The 19365-nt window shown below is 49.1% G+C and overlaps 8 protein-coding genes across 8 annotated transcripts; 4 read left to right on the top strand and 4 right to left on the bottom strand.

The window, feature by feature from the left end:
• Positions 1-145: 145 nt before the first annotated feature.
• On the bottom strand, positions 146-1920 carry P170DRAFT_471998 (major facilitator superfamily transporter; the record flags this gene model as incomplete). Its single annotated transcript, XM_024852894.1, has 5 exons — positions 146-157; positions 233-731; positions 812-915; positions 974-1498; positions 1570-1920. 5 exons carry the CDS (start codon positions 1918-1920, stop codon positions 146-148), a joined length of 1491 nt encoding a protein of 496 aa, XP_024707391.1.
• Positions 1921-2288: 368 nt separating this feature from the next.
• P170DRAFT_349856 (dipeptidase) lies at positions 2289-3803 on the top strand (the record flags this gene model as incomplete). Its single annotated transcript, XM_024843766.1, has 5 exons — positions 2289-2490; positions 2555-2783; positions 2862-2925; positions 2982-3102; positions 3178-3803. 5 exons carry the CDS (start codon positions 2289-2291, stop codon positions 3801-3803), a joined length of 1242 nt encoding a protein of 413 aa, XP_024707390.1.
• A 2023-nt stretch (positions 3804-5826) lies between these two features.
• Positions 5827-6506, bottom strand: P170DRAFT_422996 (uncharacterized protein; the record flags this gene model as incomplete). The annotated part of the gene is made up of 2 exons (XM_024847479.1): positions 5827-6285; positions 6339-6506. 2 exons carry the CDS (start codon positions 6504-6506, stop codon positions 5827-5829), a joined length of 627 nt encoding a protein of 208 aa, XP_024707389.1.
• Positions 6507-7782: 1276 nt separating this feature from the next.
• P170DRAFT_453605 (intradiol ring-cleavage dioxygenase) lies at positions 7783-9360 on the top strand. The gene is made up of 3 exons (XM_024851371.1): positions 7783-8212; positions 8280-8604; positions 8677-9360. Exons 1-3 carry the CDS (start codon positions 7969-7971, stop codon positions 9290-9292), a joined length of 1185 nt encoding a protein of 394 aa, XP_024707388.1. The 5' UTR covers positions 7783-7968; the 3' UTR covers positions 9293-9360.
• Positions 9361-9851: 491 nt separating this feature from the next.
• Positions 9852-10838, bottom strand: P170DRAFT_313227 (P-loop containing nucleoside triphosphate hydrolase protein; the record flags this gene model as incomplete). Its single annotated transcript, XM_024843262.1, has 1 exon — positions 9852-10838. A coding segment is annotated over one exon (987 nt), but the record flags the coding sequence as incomplete, so codon positions are not given.
• An 890-nt stretch (positions 10839-11728) lies between these two features.
• Positions 11729-12108, top strand: P170DRAFT_471994 (acyl carrier protein; the record flags this gene model as incomplete). The annotated part of the gene is made up of 4 exons (XM_024852893.1): positions 11729-11794; positions 11843-11923; positions 11973-12021; positions 12071-12108. 4 exons carry the CDS (start codon positions 11729-11731, stop codon positions 12106-12108), a joined length of 234 nt encoding a protein of 77 aa, XP_024707386.1.
• A 369-nt stretch (positions 12109-12477) lies between these two features.
• On the bottom strand, positions 12478-13053 carry P170DRAFT_471993 (uncharacterized protein; the record flags this gene model as incomplete). The annotated part of the gene is made up of 3 exons (XM_024852892.1): positions 12478-12514; positions 12565-12717; positions 12785-13053. 3 exons carry the CDS (start codon positions 13051-13053, stop codon positions 12478-12480), a joined length of 459 nt encoding a protein of 152 aa, XP_024707385.1.
• Positions 13054-14720: 1667 nt separating this feature from the next.
• P170DRAFT_350521 (uncharacterized protein) lies at positions 14721-15233 on the top strand (the record flags this gene model as incomplete). Its single annotated transcript, XM_024843808.1, has 1 exon — positions 14721-15233. A coding segment is annotated over one exon (513 nt), but the record flags the coding sequence as incomplete, so codon positions are not given.
• Between the last annotated feature and the right edge of the window lie 4132 nt (positions 15234-19365).

Raw genomic sequence — 19365 nt, 5'->3', positions numbered from 1 at the left:
TTGAAGGATTGCATGAATTTTATAATCATGGCCATGTTTTGCAGATGTGAAACATCTACTATATCGAGAGTCCCAGCCATCATTAATATTCAATCCATTAAATGCTTCTACCCACTAAACTCTCTCGCGTGATGTAACTATGCTGTTAATAAACATACTAAAGAAGCAGGTCAGTAATCCATCCCGCGAGTAATCACCACCATGTCAAGAATGACGAGAAAGGAAAACTCACCTTGAAGCTCTTATTCTCCATATCAGTCTCATCCATCAGGCCTCTCTCTTCAGGCAGATCATCTCTCCTACTTCCCTCCATCCCGCCTTCCATAACACCAATCCGACTCCGATTCCTCCACCACAACAACCCCCAAATACTAAATAAACAAACCACCTGCACCGCAATACAGAAGAACATCATCCCCGCTCCCAACCGATAGTCCGGCGCCTGCTCAGCCTTGAAGAAGAACGGCCCGACGAAGTTACCCAAACAGTACCCAATCAGCAGCATTGCGTTTGTTGTGATCTTCTTCGTGTGTCCGGCTGTGTTGGCCGTTGCCACGGACATGGATAGCGTCCATGCCGCCACGTACGTGAAGGATATCCAAAGGCAAATTAGTCTGCCGTATGGCTTTGATTCGTCAATGAGCCAGAGGCCTAGGACGCCGACTAGGAAGGGGATTATGCAGAGGAGCATTGTGGGGATGCGGGCGTTGGGGTAATGTGAGGCGAAGAAGCTGTGATAGATAGTTAATTTTGTGAGCCGGGCTTTGTGTAAAGTATCAAAACGGAGAGCTGTTCGAAAAGGGCTACATACCAAGCCAATGGGCAAATAATGAGCTGTACGCCACCAGACGGCATTTGGATAAGAGTTGTCTTCAAGGTCGAGAAGCCCATTCCTTTGATAATGAGGCCTTGGAACTGTATTAATGTTAATGTCATCCGCAATGATCAGACATGAAATGCAAGTCGAACATACCGAAGTAAGACCCCCGTTCGGCGAGTTGCTCGTAACCGCAAACAGAAACAATAACCAAGTCTTTAAATCCAGCATCGCCTCGAAGAACTGCGACCATTTGAACTTTCGATTATCCAGACCGGTCCCGTTCCCCTTGATTCGTTCCACAACCAAGGCTCTCTCATCCTCAGTCAGAAACTTTGCAGTAAGCGGCGACCCAGGAAGAAAGGTCAGCAATACCAGTCCCCAGGCTGTCGTGATGGCTCCCCATATGATGTAAAGTAATCGCCAGCTTGCAATCGCCGACTCGATATGTCCAATTCCGAAGCTTGCAATACCTGCGATCACGTATCCTAAGCCTGCAGAGCCGATCCAGATGCCCATTCGGAGAGGCTGCTCGTGGCGTTCGTAGTACATTGAGAACAATAGCATTGTGCCCGGGTTGATGGAGGCTTCAAAGACACCGAGGAAGAAGCGGGCTGCTGCTTCGCCGCCGAAGTTGGTGGCTGCACCATGGCACATGAGGACGATACCCCATATAATTCCCTGGGAAATTCCGGTCAGCATTTTCTTGAAACGATACTTTGAGTAGGTGAAACGATATATGAGCCACGTACTGTTGCTGACATAAAATGATTGATTGGGAACTTCTGAAGCATGACATTGGTTGGAAACTCCCACACCAAGTAACCCAGATAGAAGATTGCCCCGAGCCATGAGTACTCAGTTCCCTTGAGATGGAGATCATCCTCAAGACCAAACACCGCGGCATATGACAAAGTAGTCTTGTCAATTGACTGCAGGGCGTACGTGATGCACAGCAGTGGTAGCAGGTATAGGTCGAGCTTCCAAAGAAGCTTCCTACCGTTGACATTTTCGATCTCCCCTTCACGCAGAACATCGAGAGCCTTAGACTCGTCCCTATCAATCGGCTTCTTGGTCATCTTGAACGCATCCTCAGTAGACATTTTCGCCACAAGGGATAGTAAAACTAGCCGATGGGGCATGTCATGTATCCGTACCTGCACGGGCGATCATTGCGATTAATATAGTGTTTTCTTAAAAGAGGATTCCAGGGCTGTGATTGGACCGGTTGCTATCATGGGGGCCAAGTTCATTATCTTGTCTATCTTGATATGCACCCCGCATGCATTGTTTTCCGTCGGTTGTTCTTATCAGCGGGAGCCTGAACACCCGGCGGAAATCTTGACCAGTCAAATGATAGTTCGAGTCAGTCCGAGTGTCTGCATCACCAACATGTAGCACTTTATAAAGCCGCACCAGCTATCTGAACCCACTCAGCCTACCCAAGCCAATACTGCACAAGAAGCTCACCATGTCAACGCACCCCTACCAAGCCCTCCCCATCGACGACCGCGTCAAACGCGTCCTCCTAACCACTCCCCTGATAGACGGACACAATGACCTCCCCCAACAGCCTCGAGCGATCTTCCATGGCAAAATCCACAACAACCCCAAATTCGACTTCGAGAAGGGCTTCCAGCGTGGCATGACCGACATCCCACGTCTTCGTGAAGGTACGTTATTGTCGTCGAAACAGGCTTTCACGCCTCCCGGACAATAGTCAACTAAATGTCTCAGGTGCCGTTGGTGGTCAGTTCTGGTCCGTGTGCGTGCCGTGTCTCAGGTCGGCGGAAAACTTCTCAACTCCCGAGTACTCGGATATGGCGCGTGATGCGATCGAGCAGATTGATTTGACACTGCGGTTGGTGGAATCGTATCCGGAAGTTTTTGCCCTGGTGGAGGGACCGGATGATGTGAAGCGTGTTTATGAGGAGGGGAGGATTGCGTGTTCGATTGGGATCGAGGGGTATGTTTCTCTTCCTAGGTTGTGTGTTTGGTCGGGGTTGGTGAGGTGCAAAGTGCTGACGGTTTCCGGGCGATGTAGACTTCATATGGCTGGTAACAGTATCGGCATTATTCGGGCATTCTATCGACTGGGTGTGCGATATGTGAGTTTTCTTCTGATCAGCTTTTCTAATTACACTCAGCTAACTTCATTTCGAAGTGTACCTTAACCCACGTCTGTAATAATGTCTTCGCAGATAGCTCGACATCTAAAGTCGGACCTGTCCATGGCGGTCTGTCCCAACTCGGACGATCAGCAGTGGTTGAAATGAACCGACTAGGTATCTCATCTCCGGTCTAAACAAAGCTATATCAATGTATCCATTCTGAACAATGCTAAGGTCAAAACCCTGCAGGAATGATAATCGATTGCTCACATGTCTCCGAGCCCTGCGCACGACAGGTCCTCTCACTAACCCGTGCCCCAGTGATGTTCTCGCACTCGAACGCAAAATCAGTCTTCAACTGCCCACGTAACATCCCCGACGACATCCTGGACCTAATTCGCACTAATGGTGGCATCATAATGGTGACATTCGTCCCGGAGCATGTAGCACATCGTCGCAAAGACGCTACTCTGGACATGGTCCTTGACCATCTGTTTTACATCGCGAACCGGATCGGCTGGGACCATGTCGGTCTTGGCTCAGACTTTGACGGCATTGCGTCGGTGATCACAGGGTTGGAGGATGTCAAGTGCTATCCGAGACTGCTGGAGCGGATTCTGGATCGGGGAGCGACGGAGGAGCAGTTGGGGAAGGTTGTTGGTGAAAATCTGCTAAGGGTCTGGAGGGGTGTGGAGAGGGTGAGGGATCGGATGAAACAAGAGGGTGTTCTGCCTGTGGAGGACGTTTGGGACGATCGGACGTGGTGGAGATATGATGGGTATTATCAGATGCCGGATCCAGATCCAGAGGATAAGTTGGGGTTGGATTGGTATGGTGTGCCACCGCCTGAGGAGGGGCTTTATTTGAAGGAGTGAATAGGTATCCCAGATACTAGACGTGTCAGATATGGGGAAATACATGATGATTCCATCACCGTTTGTTTAGGTTGGAAGTCGGGTAGTTTAAACAAGCTTTCTCAATGCCTTCCCGTGGGAAATATATAGGTGCATATTGAGGACTGTTATATGGCTTGTGTCAATATAGATATTCAATGAAGGAGAAAAGCTTGACATGACTCGAAATACGCATCAGCAAGAGCCTTTGCTTATTCGAAGATCATTCTTGAGAATCCCGCCCTATCAGGGAATTGCATCAGTTAGTGATACTGATCACGCCAAGCCCCAGAAGATTCCTGCGGGCAAAAGGTACGGACCAATCACATAAGAAGCGAAGATCGCTATCTTATCTGGCCCCACTATTTCTGTGCGGTCTCCACAGTCATCTCTTTCTGGGATTCAATGCTTCTGACAAGTGCTGATTTGCATCGGTGGGTATAATGATGCAAATAGTATTTTTCTCTCCAGTATGACGGGCCTGTATTCCAGCCAAAAACAGGGAGTCGCCGAGTGATCCTGGGGCATCGAATTCAATGCAGGATACTCTAGAGTTATGCCATTCGAGAGGTTCATCACCTTGCCATCACTCTGGACGTTGGATCCAAGAGATATGGCCACATAGAATCTCTGGTAAGATCCCCTAACCACAGTGGAAGAGGCCTCAAACGCCTAATCTAACGCTTGTGTGTCTTAGACGATAGCAGATCCCGATAATGATGGCCTCTTAAGTGCAAGAATTTCTTATGGTCACAAACAGGACGCAGAGACTGCTGTGAAAGCTATGAATACAACCAGATAAAGCAATTGATATTACTTTCTTGGGTTATTGATAAAGTCTTGTGCAAGAGGTGTGATGGCGAGAACATCCAAGTGTATTTGATTGCTAATTTCAGCCGGTTAAAGGGAGTGGAATCAGCCGCGAGGATTAAGAGTTTGGCGCAACTCTTTGACTCACATAGAATGAAAAAGCTAGTCGCCTTGCTCGAAGCTTTGTCTAAGCTGTTCATTTGGTCCACATACTTGCTTTTTGACGGCTCGATTGTTGGCTGCCTTGAAAGCCACATAGGCAGCTAGGCAGTATACAATGCCGGCAGAACATTCTAGTATTCCAGCGTTGGGAGCCACGCTGTCTGTGCTAAAGCTCCCACTCCTTTCGTCGCAGTGATATCGATCGATCTTTTTTAACAACCACATGGCGTCTCGAAAAGATTTGTGATGATGCAAACTCCAGGAGAGCTGTCTATATTGTTCATTGAAATCGTCTCCTGTCAATCTCGGGGGAGCTGGCGATAGTCGGTTTAATGCCATGAGCCAGAGCGGGTACTGATTCTATGACCCAGATCGACACCACAGGCCAAACACCTTCCTAAGCCACCACCAAACGGACAAAGTGTCCCAGGGGCACTCGGCGGCTTCGACCAGCAGAACCAAACACCGAAAAGAATTGCTTTAGTAGTGAAGCGAAGGGGAAATTTTCACTGGTTGATCGGTCGGCTACATTGATCTTGATACTCGGTAAGTCTGAATCTTTTTGAAACGACAGATCTCACGATGAGATAAAAGGAGCAGCGTTGTCTTACCAGTTCACGGTACTCAGAACATTACTCCGATGATTAGCACGTCGGGAAGCCAGAATCAGCGAGCTGACGCTATACAAAGCTCTTTACCAAAGCTATAACGTACGGTAGTCGAATGTAAACTATTGACATAATAACAAAGCAGAAAACACAAAGGATGCTTCGGTTTGACTCCATTGTAAGTTTACTAGTCTCCAAGGGCATTTTGAGGTACAAGGGCATCGCTCGAGACTCAGTGCCGAAGGACTATATGCTCATGTAACAGTAGATGACAGTCCAAGATGAGGATAAAGCTGAATTTTCCGCTGTTAGAGTCACCTGGCTATTCGCTAGACGAAAAATTCCCCCATTGTTCGCCAGGAAGGATATCCAATTTCCATCCTCAACTACGTACCAGAGACGTGCCATTATTGCACGAGCTCCAATTAAAATGAAGGCCTACCAACCGGAAAGCGGGCGAACAGCTCAACCGGTGCATCGGCCAGTCTTTGACGAATAATCAACTTATTGCCGTCTTCGACATAGGCGTAGAAAATCCTGGCATGTTGCGGGCCAACGAAGGAGAGAAGCAGTACTGGGAATCGCTTTTCCTTCGGGAAGACACGAGGTTTGTCTGCAAATGGTTTGCCTTCGAATAAATCGTCCATTTCATGCTCCTTGACTTTAGGTTGGTAGGCTCGGCTCCGCATGGCGGAAATAATCGGCACTAACTCACTATGGAGCATGGATCCCTCTGGGCCATTAAATCTCCGATATATCATCATCGTGACGTGAGGATGACTGGGATGGCCGTTTTCCCAAGCGGCCTCAAGGGTAACCTGTACACATGTAGCTCCACAGCCGATGCTGCCACCTAGAAGGAACGGACTTGGCACGCTGAAAGACTGTTAGTGGGTGCCGCCAGTGTTGGTGGTGAATTTTGGATAGCCCAGCTTACTAAATCCGCGTAAGCCCAGAAACGTCGTGCAAACTGTGAAATCGGGAAGGTAGACTCGGTCGGCATCCCATGGCCCAGGCTTTGAAATAGATAGAGACAGTGTGGGTGCGAAATCGCCTTCTGATCGCGCGCCAAAATGATCGCGTGCTTAAGACAGTTTGTCCTCATTCTGGTGTTGGGGAAGATCGATATGCGCCATTTATTCTTCAACATGCGTCTGTCATCGTCACACAGCTGGACGCAATCTGGGCGCGACGTTTGGCAGAATAAGTTCCTGCTTTAGGCCAACATTGCCGGTTTCGTCATTAAGATTGATTGAAATCTGCAAATTCCCTTGTACGCAATCTTTGAAGTGTACAGAATTTTCGATCTCGACTTTTCTGTCTTTTTTGAATGAAAATGTATAATAGTTATGACTGCGTCTTAGGGATGGGCGTTTTACAATGCCGTTCATGACAAATATCATGGGTTCAAGCAGGCAGGTTGATCGAAATCTCAGGAAGGACGCGGGAGACTTTGAGGCAGTATTTGCTAATGTTTGTCCAGTAGCTGTCCTTCTTCCGCCAGTCTTTCTTCTTTGAACCGCAGTCTTCTTGTTCTTTTTCCTTCCTTACCTTTCATTTTTTCATCTTCTTAAACCCCCCTCCTCTTCTATCCGACTGGATTTCCAATCTCCGGCTAGATTCCAAGGCGTGGCAGTTGACTCTACTCTAATTTAGCTTACAAGACAGGCAGCTTAATCTATATCAATCGCCTCATCCACGTCTGCACTCACACCTACCCAATTACACCATCTATGCCAATTAATCAGTACCATCCAATTGGCCATCTTCCACGGAAACCTCTCCTCCGAATACTAGTCCTCAGTCTAGACTCGCCATCTCCCCGCCAAGCCTTTCTACGTACGTGGACACGTGCCCCCCTAGCCCTACGCATCTCCCGTCATCTAATCAAGAGAATAACAGCCCAGGCACAAGGCGACGCAAACGAAAGCGAAGCAAAAATAAACTGAAACAAGCCGTCTCTAGCGCGCATTTTGTATTCGGGAATCCACCGTAATCAGCAACCGCGGGTTTTTCATTGGTGGAGTCGGTCGATCGCTTCTGGTTTCTGACGGCGGATGCGGATCCCACGTACGCGGTGCCAAGAACCCGTTCGGTTTGGCTATGCTGCTAGCTGGCTAGTCGGCTTGGCTGGGTTGTGCAAGCGTGCAGAATTATGGTGGATTTCGGTGGTGTTTGACGGGTGCCTTGTCGGCTGGGACGGATTACGCAGCATCGTGGGTAGTGTAGTGGCTTTGGACAGGGATTGTGTGGAGTGGGGAGTGGGATACCTGTGTCTGCCCAGTCGGAGGTGAGACGGAGAATGACGCGGCTTTTAGGTTTATTTTCGTGTTCCTTGATTCTTCTGTTTTCTGTGGTTTTTGTTCTATCTCTCTGTTACTGAGTACTTTTGTGGATATGGGGTAGTCGGTGGAGTTACCTAAACAAGGTGCTGTACTAGTAGCCTTGTCGGGATAACGGGGTGCTATCGAGTCAGTTTGAAGAATATATAAAGGGGAAGACGATGGCAGGATCGTTGAACCAAGGCCAACAAACACCCAGAGCCAGAGCAGGACGAGTTAGTAGCCATGCATTTCTCTAAATTCCTGACCCTCACTGCGGCCACCCTGGCTGTCGCTCACCCGGGCGAAAAGCACGATCCCGAGGTCGTCAAACGGGAGATCCGCGCTCGGGACGTCCATGCCGCCAGATCCAAACGCGCTCTGGACGCCTGTTCGACCACCGCTCACGCACAGCAGCTGCAGCAGCGGAATATTGCCCGTCGTGCTCGTACTGCGCGAGAGCTGCGTCAGGCCAGAGGAATCACTGCCAGTACGTTCCCTTCCCTCTCCTCTTTCCCCTCTCTGTCCTACCAGACCACAGCAACTGACAGTTCCAGACCCCCAGAAATGGCGCCGTGATCTCGCTGCTCTCGAGGAGTGGGAAGCCATCAACCACAACCGCACCGGACTGCTTGACCTTTCTCCCAACACGCCCGAATCCGTCATCTTCGGTGCCAACACGAGCGCTATCCTGTCCCCGACCATCACCGACGGCCCCTACTATGTCTGGGGTGAAGTGATGCGCCAGGACGTCCGCGAGGAGAAGTACTCCGACGGTGTGGACAGCTTCATCGAGGTGCAGTACATCGACGTGAACACCTGCCGCCCTGTCCCTGGCGCCATCGTCGATATCTGGCAGGCCAACGCCACCGGCGTGTACAGGTATTCAGCCTCCCCTCGCTTTCCAGACATCACCAGATCCCAAGAGCCATACTAACCACCTCACTCCTCCAGCGGAATCTCCACCTCCGGCAACTACGCCGCCGACGGCTGGGACTCGACCTTCCTGCGCGGCATCCAACAGACCGACTCCGACGGCGTCGTGACCTTCTCGACGATCTTCCCCGGCCACTACGACGGCCGCGCCACGCACACCCACCTCCTGACACACCTGAACGCCACCCTGCACCCCAACAACCAGACCCTCGTCGTGGGCACCGGCAGCGTCGCACACATCGGCCAACTCTTCTGGAACGAGGTCCTCCGCTCCGCCGTCGAAGACACATACCCCTACAACACGAACAGCCAGGACATCACTTCCAACGCGGAGGACATGTGGAGCGTCGAGCAGGCCAGCTCCGCGTATGACCCGTTCCCGGAGTATATTTATCTGGGCGATGGGTTGTCCGATGGGTTGTTTGCGTGGATCCAGATTGGTATCAATACCACCGCAGATTATACCGATAACAGCTACTACAGCATTGCGGCGTATTATGATGAGAATGGCGGTCATCAGAATGAGGACTCGGGATTCATGGGAGGTGGTGGTGGTGATGGTGCCCCGTCTGGTGTGCCTTCCGGTGTCCCTTCGGGTTCTGTGTCCGGGGCGGCGCCGTCTTCGACTGCCTAGATGTACAGGTTTGGGTTTGAGGAGGTGAGATAATAAGGGTGGAAGTACTTGTTTTAATATTGTGGATGGTATCAACTGAGCAAAATGAAGCCTTTTATTATTTTGGATTCGAATTTAAATGTTGCTTCGTTTGGCTTCAATTTACATTGAGAAAAGAAAAGAAGAACAAAGCTTTCATGTATCATCACATGAGTTAGTACTAACTTATTTGGGCATGACTCAGTATGAAGATTAACTGTAATTTATGCTTCCATCGATTTGAAGACCAAAGGATGATGGAATGCCAATATTGGTTCTCAATGTGAAAGCATTTTTGAGCCTTGAAAACAAACCACCAACACGAGAGAAGATAAAGCTCTCTATTCCTAGGAAGACCAAATGATTCCAAGGCAAGTCATCAGCGGGTAATCATGAACAGGCGATCGTTACGTTCAGAAAGCCCATTAACCATCTCACAAGCAATCGGACGGGTCCGCATATAGTTCGTATCGCTCTCTTGCTTCTCCAGAGAAGGCTGCGTCGAAGACACTGTATTGTCCTCCTTCTCTAGAGTTTCTTTTTCGCTCTCCAGGGTCTGCTGTTCAACCCACTCAGCGATGTTGTCACACGCCTGCTCAGGGTGCAGCTTGTACTGCAGTAGATACCCCAGCACGTCGGCAACGCTGAAGTGGTTCTCAGGCAACTGTTTGGAGAAACGCACGCCCAATTCTTCAAGATCCCGACCGGGACATTCCTTTTCTTCGAACTCCTCTAGACCAGTGTACACACTGCGGAACAGCTCCTTGAACTCCTCGCGTCCGGGAAGTTCGAACTTGACGTGCAAATCGACGCGACCAGGACGAATGAGCGCGCGGTCCAGACTCTCCGGAACATTCGTCGTCATGATGAGGATGCGGCCCTCGTGCGACGCCACGCCGTCGATGGCATTGAGTAACGCGGAGAGTGAGATGGGCTGATGCTCCAAGCGGTGTTTCGTTGCATCCGCATCTTTCTTTTTGGGTGACACCTTCGCCGGATTCTGCTCCCTGGGCATGCTCACCCCGGCGACATCGACGTCTTCGACCAGCACGACACTGTGCGATGGGACTTTGGAGAGCAGATAGAAAAGATGCCCTTCGCTAATATCCGGATCGTTGAGCCCCAGCACGAAGATATCCAGTTCAAACATGCCTGCGATGGCGCCCGCGAGGCTAGACTTGCCGGTGCCAGGGGGTCCGGAGAAGAGGTATCCGCGACGGTAGGGGATGCCGTGGTCCGAGTACCACTGATAGGTGCGAGGGTGTAGATACTCCTTGATATCCTTGATGATGGATTCTTTCTTGTCGTTTGAGAGGATGACGGTAGAAATGTCCCGGGCGGGACGACAGGTGACGCGGGTCCAACGGGGGACATCGCGGCCGAGAGCGGGACGGTAGACCGAGACGTAGGAGGTCGATTTATGCTTGCTGAAGGCTCGGACTTCCTCGAGAAAAGAACGTAGGACGTTCGCCGAACGCGTGAAACAATGGATTTTGATCGACTTGGGGGTCGGGCTCGGTCCCGCGTACACGAGTTTGATGTGGATGAGAGTCTTCTGGAACCAAAATAGACAATATCCCCGTGAAGGCGCGAGATAAACAGCATTATTGGATAAACGATGGGTAGGGAAAATGCCAGTCTCAGCGGGGGAGAATGGATAGGCTTGGGCATCGAACCTGGAGACCTGTCTTCTGCGGAGACTTTGGAAGTGGTACATATCCCCTTGCGACTCACCACTGGCGTCGAAGGTGGTAAATGAGGTATTATTTTCCATCCAGCGGACCAGATCGTCGTACAGCTGATCATGCTCGGTGATACACGCGTTGACCACGATGCTCTTGATGAAAGAATAGCCCCGAGTCCAGAGGGCCCAGAGGGTGCCAAAGACGGTGACAGCCGGGACGATGTAGTTGAAGATGGGATAGTCCTCAAGGCCGGCTGGAAAGAATCCCCGAAGAGAGTTCAATCCGCCATGCATGAGGAGACGAGGGAGCATGGAGGGAAACATGATGGCAGGTGGTGAGGATGCAAGGTGATCACGTGGGATTCCGACCCCTAACTTCAGTGTCACCTTTTGTCCCTGGAAAGCTGTGCAAGAGAGAAGAGCCACGCTTTTGTCCTAGGGGATTAAGTACAAAACAGGGAAGGCGGTTAAACCGGAAAACATATGCAAACGGTGTATTCACCGCGGAAAAGATCCTGGTCCTGGAAATCCAGGCAGTGAAACACAGGCAGTGAAACCCAGCCACATGTTACACCCGCAATTCAGTACCTCCCACTTTCCAATTCATGCTTGTACTACACAAAATGAGATAAATACTGCATTTACGCCCTGAAATCATTGAGGATCAATCAAGCTGCTCATAACCAAAAGTCAGAAAGCATATCAATCTCATACTGCATACTTGTCAGTTCACAATGTCTTCCACCATCAACCGAATCCGCCACATCGTGGCTCAGCTGCTCGAGCTGGACGAGAAGAGGGTATGTCGCTCGCGCTTGTAATTTTATCCTTCTTACCTAAACTGTTAGATCCACGACAATGCGGACTTCGTGGAGGACCTTGGCGCAACTCGCCAGGAAATGAGACAAATCTTCCGTGAATTGGAGGAGGTAAGACCCCAGCAGTATCTCAAGCGCCACTGGTATTTATGAACTCCAGGAATTCAACATTGATATTCCCACCGAGGATCAGCGTGATATTACTAGCGGTAAGTGGCTTTGCTCTTGGAATTCTGAAGCCCTAGTTGACAGGGTTAGTTCGTACCGCCGCGGATTACATCCAGTCTCATACTTAGCTGTACACAAGAATGTGACTACTTCCTGTCATCAATTATGATAGGCCTATCGGAAGAGCCGAACCACACAATTTAAAATTAACTACAAAAATGCGTCTCCTCCCTTTTCATCCCCGTATGCATAAACCGTCGCGCGAGCATCTTTTCCACAATCCTCAACTACAAAAACTGGATATTCACGAGCTACGGGGCTGTGATAATTGCCAGAATTATCTGAACGAAACGCACCATATGGCGACTGTTGTTGATTTTCCATGGTCCGTAGGTGCGCATGGTGGCCAGGCTGGAGTCAGGCACGGGAACCACATTGCCCACTCGACACTTACTAATGTAGTCGACCCAAGCCCCATTATATTCAAACAATGAGATTTACAGCTCAACGCCATCCTGAGAGACGAGTGGACGCCTGTTCATATTAGCTCGGTCAAATCCCAGACGCAGATTCACGATCCTTACCAGGCTGGGGGACTACCACTGGGGTCCGGTCGCTCTTTAATCCAGGCCACAAGCTCGGCAGGAACGTGATTAGGGCGGTATTGACCACCGGCTCGCTCGATGGATTGCCTTGTTGCCTCGATGGATGAGCTCTTGTTGGTTCCGATAGGCGACCTTGAACAGGGTATGCTGCTGCCATTGATTCAGGGCTGTACCATACGGGTGCCCGGCGCTAACAAACTCGAGATATTTCTGCAATCCCGGGGAGCTTGTGACCGGATCCGCCTGCTGCATCAAGGCAGTCAACCCAAAGCGGCCCGACTCAAAAGAACGACTTGGCCTTTTGCAAATAACCCGGAAGAGTAGATACTGCTCTTTGGTGACTTTTGAGCCAGACATGAGTTCTCGGCATGATCTCAACGAGCGCAATGTAGTTCCAGCTTGCTCTGCTTCGTGATTCCATTCTTCTGCATCGACAGGAAGCTGGTCCTTGGGGGCTGGAGTCGCCATGGCTGAACCGAAAGCTCAATGTTAGGGTTTACTGGGCACAACAGTCACCATTTAGAGCACATACCTTTGAGGTGAAGATTGTCGTCTTTCCAATGCTCTGGAATGCCGCGTATAGCTGTGAGCAATGGAGGGAGGGATGATCTGGAATGCTTACTTTCTATGTCTAGCAAAACTAGATAGCAAAGATAGCTTGTCTAAGATAGGCAGGTTTTCATGGACCCTACAGTGTCTATCATCTATCCTGACAGAATATTCACCAACCTGGTGGGCAAGTAGCCTATTCACCAGATACTCTAGTCATATTCAGCCTGATTCTAAGCATGAACACTTCGCAATACGTAGTTAATCATGGAGGGAAATAAAGGGGAATATGATCAACTAGCACTTTACCAAGAATAATGCTGGGCAGGACTATTTGAGATTGTTAGACTAAGTGAGCGCAATTTCGACAATCAACTCCCTGATAGTATCTAGTCTGGAATAATTGAATTTACCCATGGTACATACTGCGTTCGCGAAACAAAAAGCAATAGATTAGGATAACCCGATGCTATTGACAACACATTACCGTTACATAAAGTATAACCCTTCCCAGAAGATTTACGGGTTGAGCATCGGACATCAGGTCATATAGGATCACAAGGCGCCATGTAATAAGTACTAGATAGTTTGACGCTAAGTCCAGTGAATCGGTAAATATACATTATGCCGCCGTACTTACTTAATATAGATTGGGTTTATTGAAGGATGGGGATTTCCTAGTTGGAGACATGTAGATATTGCTAACTAGGGGCATGTAATAATCAACACCCAAAGCGAGAATGTATCACAGGGAGTGACTAGGTTGTAATTGTTTTACCTTTGAGCAACTGTGTAGGCTTAGGTGGTTAATCATAAGAGTAACTAGGATCTTTTATTAGGGGAGATTAACTTCGAGTTTGTCACCATGTGAATTCACGGCAGGCATTGGTTGGGCGATTTGGTGCCGAAGCCGATCCATGGATGACGGATTGCCATGTAAAACGAAAGTCTGCCGTCGCAAGATAACACTGACGAACCCGTAACTACAACAAACCTTCAGGCGTTGCACTCGCATTTCTCCAGCTCCAGATACTCTCAAGGCAATTGCCAAGCATCACACTGCCAAAATCTTTATTTAATCCAAGATGTCGAAAAACAAATCGCGTGAAACTCTGAACGAGTTATGGGAGAAGATCGTAGCTAATGCCGATATCTCTATCTCACAAGACCCTGCAACCAAGATGCAGGTCAAGGACGACGACCTTTTGCTGCATGGAATCCAGCGCTTGAACTTTGACCCTGAGCATGAAGACAGCCGTATCAGTCCTCCATTCCTTTTCTCGCCCATGAGCCTCGAGAAGCTTCGGATGCATCCAGTCTCGGAAGAGTTTTTCCAGTCTATAGAGTTTCACGATTATGCCTCTCTCACACCCGAGTTCGTCGAAGAGCATGCCTGGGACGTAGAGGCATCTGCCATGGACTCTTGCGGGCTCGTGGTCACCTGGGCCACGCATGGGGTGAGGAGAGCTCTCCCACGAGGGTGTCCAGATCTTCTATCATACTGTGGACTTCGTGAAATAAAGTATGTTAAATCCTAGTTCTTCTCCCCAACAGCTGTCAACACCGAAACTGACCGATCTCATGGTAGCTTTCCCAACCCGTTCCTCCGTGCTCGGGGCCTTAGCGGCACCACAACTCCAGCTGGCGTGGGCTGGAATGACGACCTCATACTCGAAGTCCTAGGCGACGATGGCCAGCCAAAATACCCTCACGTCACCATGACGATGCTTCATAATTACAACGGGCATGAGAATTCAATGCTCTACGGGGAACTGGCACCGCTCATCTCCGCAATGCGCAGCAGGGCAAACCAGCCACTGGTGACCGATGAAGAGGAAATGGAGAAGCTCTATGATGAGAAACGGGACGTGTTCCCGGAAAAGCAACGTGTCTTTCCCATGGAGAAGAGATTCCCAGTCCTGATGCTGTCGTTCCTGGGGCCCCAGCATGCAAGGATCTTTTATGCTTGTCTTGACGGGAAGAATTTGATAATCCGCCAGTCAAAGCTGTACAGCTTTGAATCCAAGGCCGACGCCCCCGTCGAGCTGTTCGCTCGTTTTCTGCTCAGCACGCCCCGGGATGAGAGGGTGAGGGGATAGTGGGTGGTCATCCGGCCAGTTTGTCGATTGATCATACTTTGTCCTTGCGTCAGAATTGCTTCCTTGACATCTGTCGTGCTCCTTTCTTTTTCTGCCTGCGTTCTTTCTTTGTTCTCTTTTTCGAAGTCCTCCTGTGGCTCGTATCCCTTCTCGTTTAGCCAATACCTTGTAATCTTGTTGCGATCACAATGCCTTCTCCGTACCGCGATAGTAAAGTCGAGCGTTTTACAGGCCTATTTAGTTCTTTATGAGCAGTCTTTTACTAGAAAACAACTCCCACGGGAATCAAGCTTTTGATATTCCACAGCTACTATAAAGCTAAAGCGCTCCAGAGTCTGCTAGTCATTCATGAATTCTGGTCGCCATTAACAGTTCTATCGAGCGAGTTGCTCTCTGAGTCCAGCCTTATCTGTTACATCATGCCTTTTCTTGACTCTGAAATCATCTTCTTGATAATGACCCTAATCCTGTTCTACCAGTAGTATCTTTCTAATGAACCATGGACTTGTATCAAGACCTGATAGCTCCAAGGCCGTTTTTCAATTCTCGTGTCTAATATACATTATTTCTTTTGTGTAGAGAGCGCGTAATAAGAAAGCTAGCGAGGGAATGCCGCTACCACCAGACACAGTTGGAACAGGAAGTCCGGTCTATCCATATTCCACTCGTGAGAAATAGCTGGTATATCACCTGATGAATAGCAACTCGAAATCAGCAAAGCATTCATACACATCACTCATGAAAGCAGTGATTCAAGGGTTTCTAATATGTCTTACCGAAAAGCTGTCGAATAGCGCTCTGCGGAAAGAATGCAACAGGTCGAAGATTTCAGCATGCATTCTGGTGATCGAAACCTGCGTATATTCTCCATCCAATTACCGCATGACATACCGGTTTGCCTTCGAGCTCTCTCCATTGAATGGGAAAAGATGGGGCCTTATTGTAGAAGCTTCGATGGATTACCAGGCTAAAGGAACCTTCCATGCGGCTTCCTCCAGTCTTGGTCACACAGTCTCCGGGCAATCCTTATAGACAAAGGCCTTTTCGTCATGCCACAACATATCATAGCACAGATACATTTCTAGGGAGGCCGACTTGGATACGGCTGGCGGTTGGCACTTCATCGCCGGCTGAACTCGCACTTGCGGTGTGACAGACATACCCATAGAAGTTCCTGTCCACAGTAGTGGACCACACGCACAAAGAATTTTGTCCCACGGATTGTGAAGACTCGAGATACAAATTTGCGCTTTGTGGGTTGAAGAAGTGGGGGTATACCCCCATTGCGACCCCTGAAGTACGCAGGTGGACATATTTCACACTTTGATGGTATATGCGTTGTCGTCATAAACCGGCCGACCGATGCCATGGGAAAGTACTAAGTCATGTAGGAGGCCATTCTGTTGATACCTCATTGATGAGAGTAATTGTGGATAGGAGACGACCTGGAATAAACCCAAAAAGAGGAAAAGCAATCACACCATTCCTGTCGTGACTATGGAAGCGTCAAATAGCCGCTCATTTGAGTGAGCGTTGAAGGTACCATGCTCGGTGTCCCTGGTCCTTGTACCAAGAGCCCAATTATCAGTGGTTGCTTGACACTCGTAATCCAATGGTGCCGCCCGCTCCTGTGTTTCGGGACCGATCAAAAAGCGATTGCGACTGATATACTTGGGCATGTCTCTGACACTTTATATCGGCTTGGGATCTCGACCGGGGGCTAGGAGCTTCTTCGTGTCACAGATGATGTAAAGGCCTTTCTTGGCCTGGCTCAGCGCCATATGTAAATGTTTATTTGAGACTGGAGCAGAATAGTTGAAGAATACGTCATGAACGCGACATCTGGTCGGTTAAAATCTGGATAGCTTGGGCCGGTGACTGCAGAAATTCGAATGGCGTAACCCGGGCCTCCAGACCGGAGGGGAATGATACCCATTCAAATTTCCCATCATTCCACAGGCGAGTCAGAAGGATTTTTGCAGACGTCTGCGGGGATATTAAGCATGGCGAGATAACACGCGCAGCTCTGTTCGTTCCCGTGTCTTGGTTTTCAACGATAAAATTTACGATCAGACGGTCGCCCATTTGAAGGGAGGGTGACTTACATCGAAGATATTATTCATATAGACGATGCCATTGCTCTTGCAATCAGTCCCATGGTAGGCTATCAATAAAGACACGGACCGAAACACCGTTCAGCCGCGCATGCGCGCGCATTTTGACGTGATTTCGTTTGCCGTCAAGGTGTTTCGCGTTTACTGACTCGATAGGCTTTCGACAAAGACATGGAGTACGAACCGTCGCAGATCAAAAGTCCGTCTTTAAGAAGGTATGAGGCCATTCGTGTTGATTATCAAGTTGTTCTCGAATTGATCGGGTATGCTGCTCAAGAAATTTGTTCTTGAACGTGGACATCGCGAGCATTGGAAGTCAAAGTATTCGAAATTCGACGTGACACGGAACTCTGGATGTAATCTCTTCGGGCCAAGTCCGGCATGATCACATTTTGTTGAGGTGATGTATCATCGGACTGCAAAAGCTGACATTGCACTCTATAAGGAAGAACAGCCGCATCGCAAGGTTCCAGCCTGCATATATCAAGTTGGACCGTTCTGAAAGGATAATCTCCTATCTGGAATTTGCACCAGGGGGTCCATGGATAAGGAAATCGACGTCAAGACCTCTAGGCCGCCTGAACACTGCGAGTAGCTTCAGCCGAATTCCGTAAGGTCACAGGCACATTTCCCTTGGCCTTCCTTAAGTCAACCCGTCAAGCATCAATGATATTGGATGTGGTCTCGATGTGATTGAACTAGCAGCGGTCAAGGTAGACCCGGGCTGCTGCTCAACAAATGCAAGGCGCATCATTAACAAACCCAATAAACTGACATACGGATCTTGATGGTGTTCAGCAGATGTCTCCGTCATCACGTATGTGATCTGAGACGACACCTAAAACATTATCGAAACTGTGCGGGTCGCCATCTTGAGCTCCGCTCATTCGTGGTGTCTTCCATGCATTTAACTGGCAGTCATGGCGTCTTGTCTGTACTTGTCACCTGGGCAAGGGATAGTCTAGTCCATGGAATGTAAGAAAAGCGGGCATGCAATTATTGGTTTCTCTTAGGCAAGACTCGCAGCCCCTTAAATAAAGGCGTCTGGATTGATGGGATATTCAAATTTCCTCGACCCCTGTTATTCAAATAATGACCTTTTCGAGAGGAATGGGCTTGGGGATCCTTTGACAAGCGGGAAGTGCTCTTGTCCAGTTACCGTTTCTCATGTTGACGACGGAGAAACCATCCTCTGGGGCAAATACGACCGCGCCAGGGATTCCGCCGGGCTCTCGGCAATGAGGCTGTATAGATTCACATGTTGCACATACTTTGTCGTGTGTTTTTTTGCCATTGTGTTTCACGTTTTAGGGTCGACTATGGGAATATATTAAACGGCACCAAGTCTGGAGGTATATCATCAATGTCCGGATTCGAGAGGGCATCCATTATCGAGGATCCCGTTGGGACTCGGTGTCATGGCCAAGTCATCAGGATGAAATCAACTCTGATCATATTTTCGCGATGTTGGATTTAGAATTCGTTCTGAGGAACAAACTAAAGTCCGGCTGTCAAGCGACACGATGGCTTCTTTGAGGAGGCTTCTGGTTCGTATCAGGGCGTATTCTGTATTGTTCTGCAAGGGATATTCGCCTCTGGCATATTTCAAGGGGTAATCTTCGCAACGTGGTGAGGGTCTGTCGTTCCAATATAGCAGCGTACAGCGGAGGCTTGTATGTTGGATTGTGACCTGCAACTGGATTGCATCTGGGGATAAATGATCATCTTGAGCCGTTTCTAGGTCAAAATCCCTTTCGAACAGTGCCATATTGAGCCATAGCTTGAGCCAAGGGAATCTTATGTGACATGACAAAACCAGATAGCGTGACCACTGGACTACGTCAGATGAGATGGCGACATTGATGTCCTGTAGACGTGAGAACAAGAAATATTTGTGGAAGATTCCTTAACGTACCTTGTTGTGGCGATCTCACTACTTAAAGAGATCTTACGCTAGCAGCAATATTGAGAGGCTGATGGAAATTTGTGATTCATAGAATTCAAGGTCTCCGTGGTAG

The sequence above is a fragment of the Aspergillus steynii genome (genome assembly GCF_002849105.1).
Source record: "Aspergillus steynii IBT 23096 chromosome Unknown P170scaffold_2, whole genome shotgun sequence".
Lineage (NCBI taxonomy): Eukaryota > Fungi > Ascomycota > Eurotiomycetes > Eurotiales > Aspergillaceae > Aspergillus > Aspergillus steynii.
The sequence above is the reverse complement of the archived record's forward strand: the minus strand, read 5'-3'. Positions and strand labels throughout refer to the sequence as shown.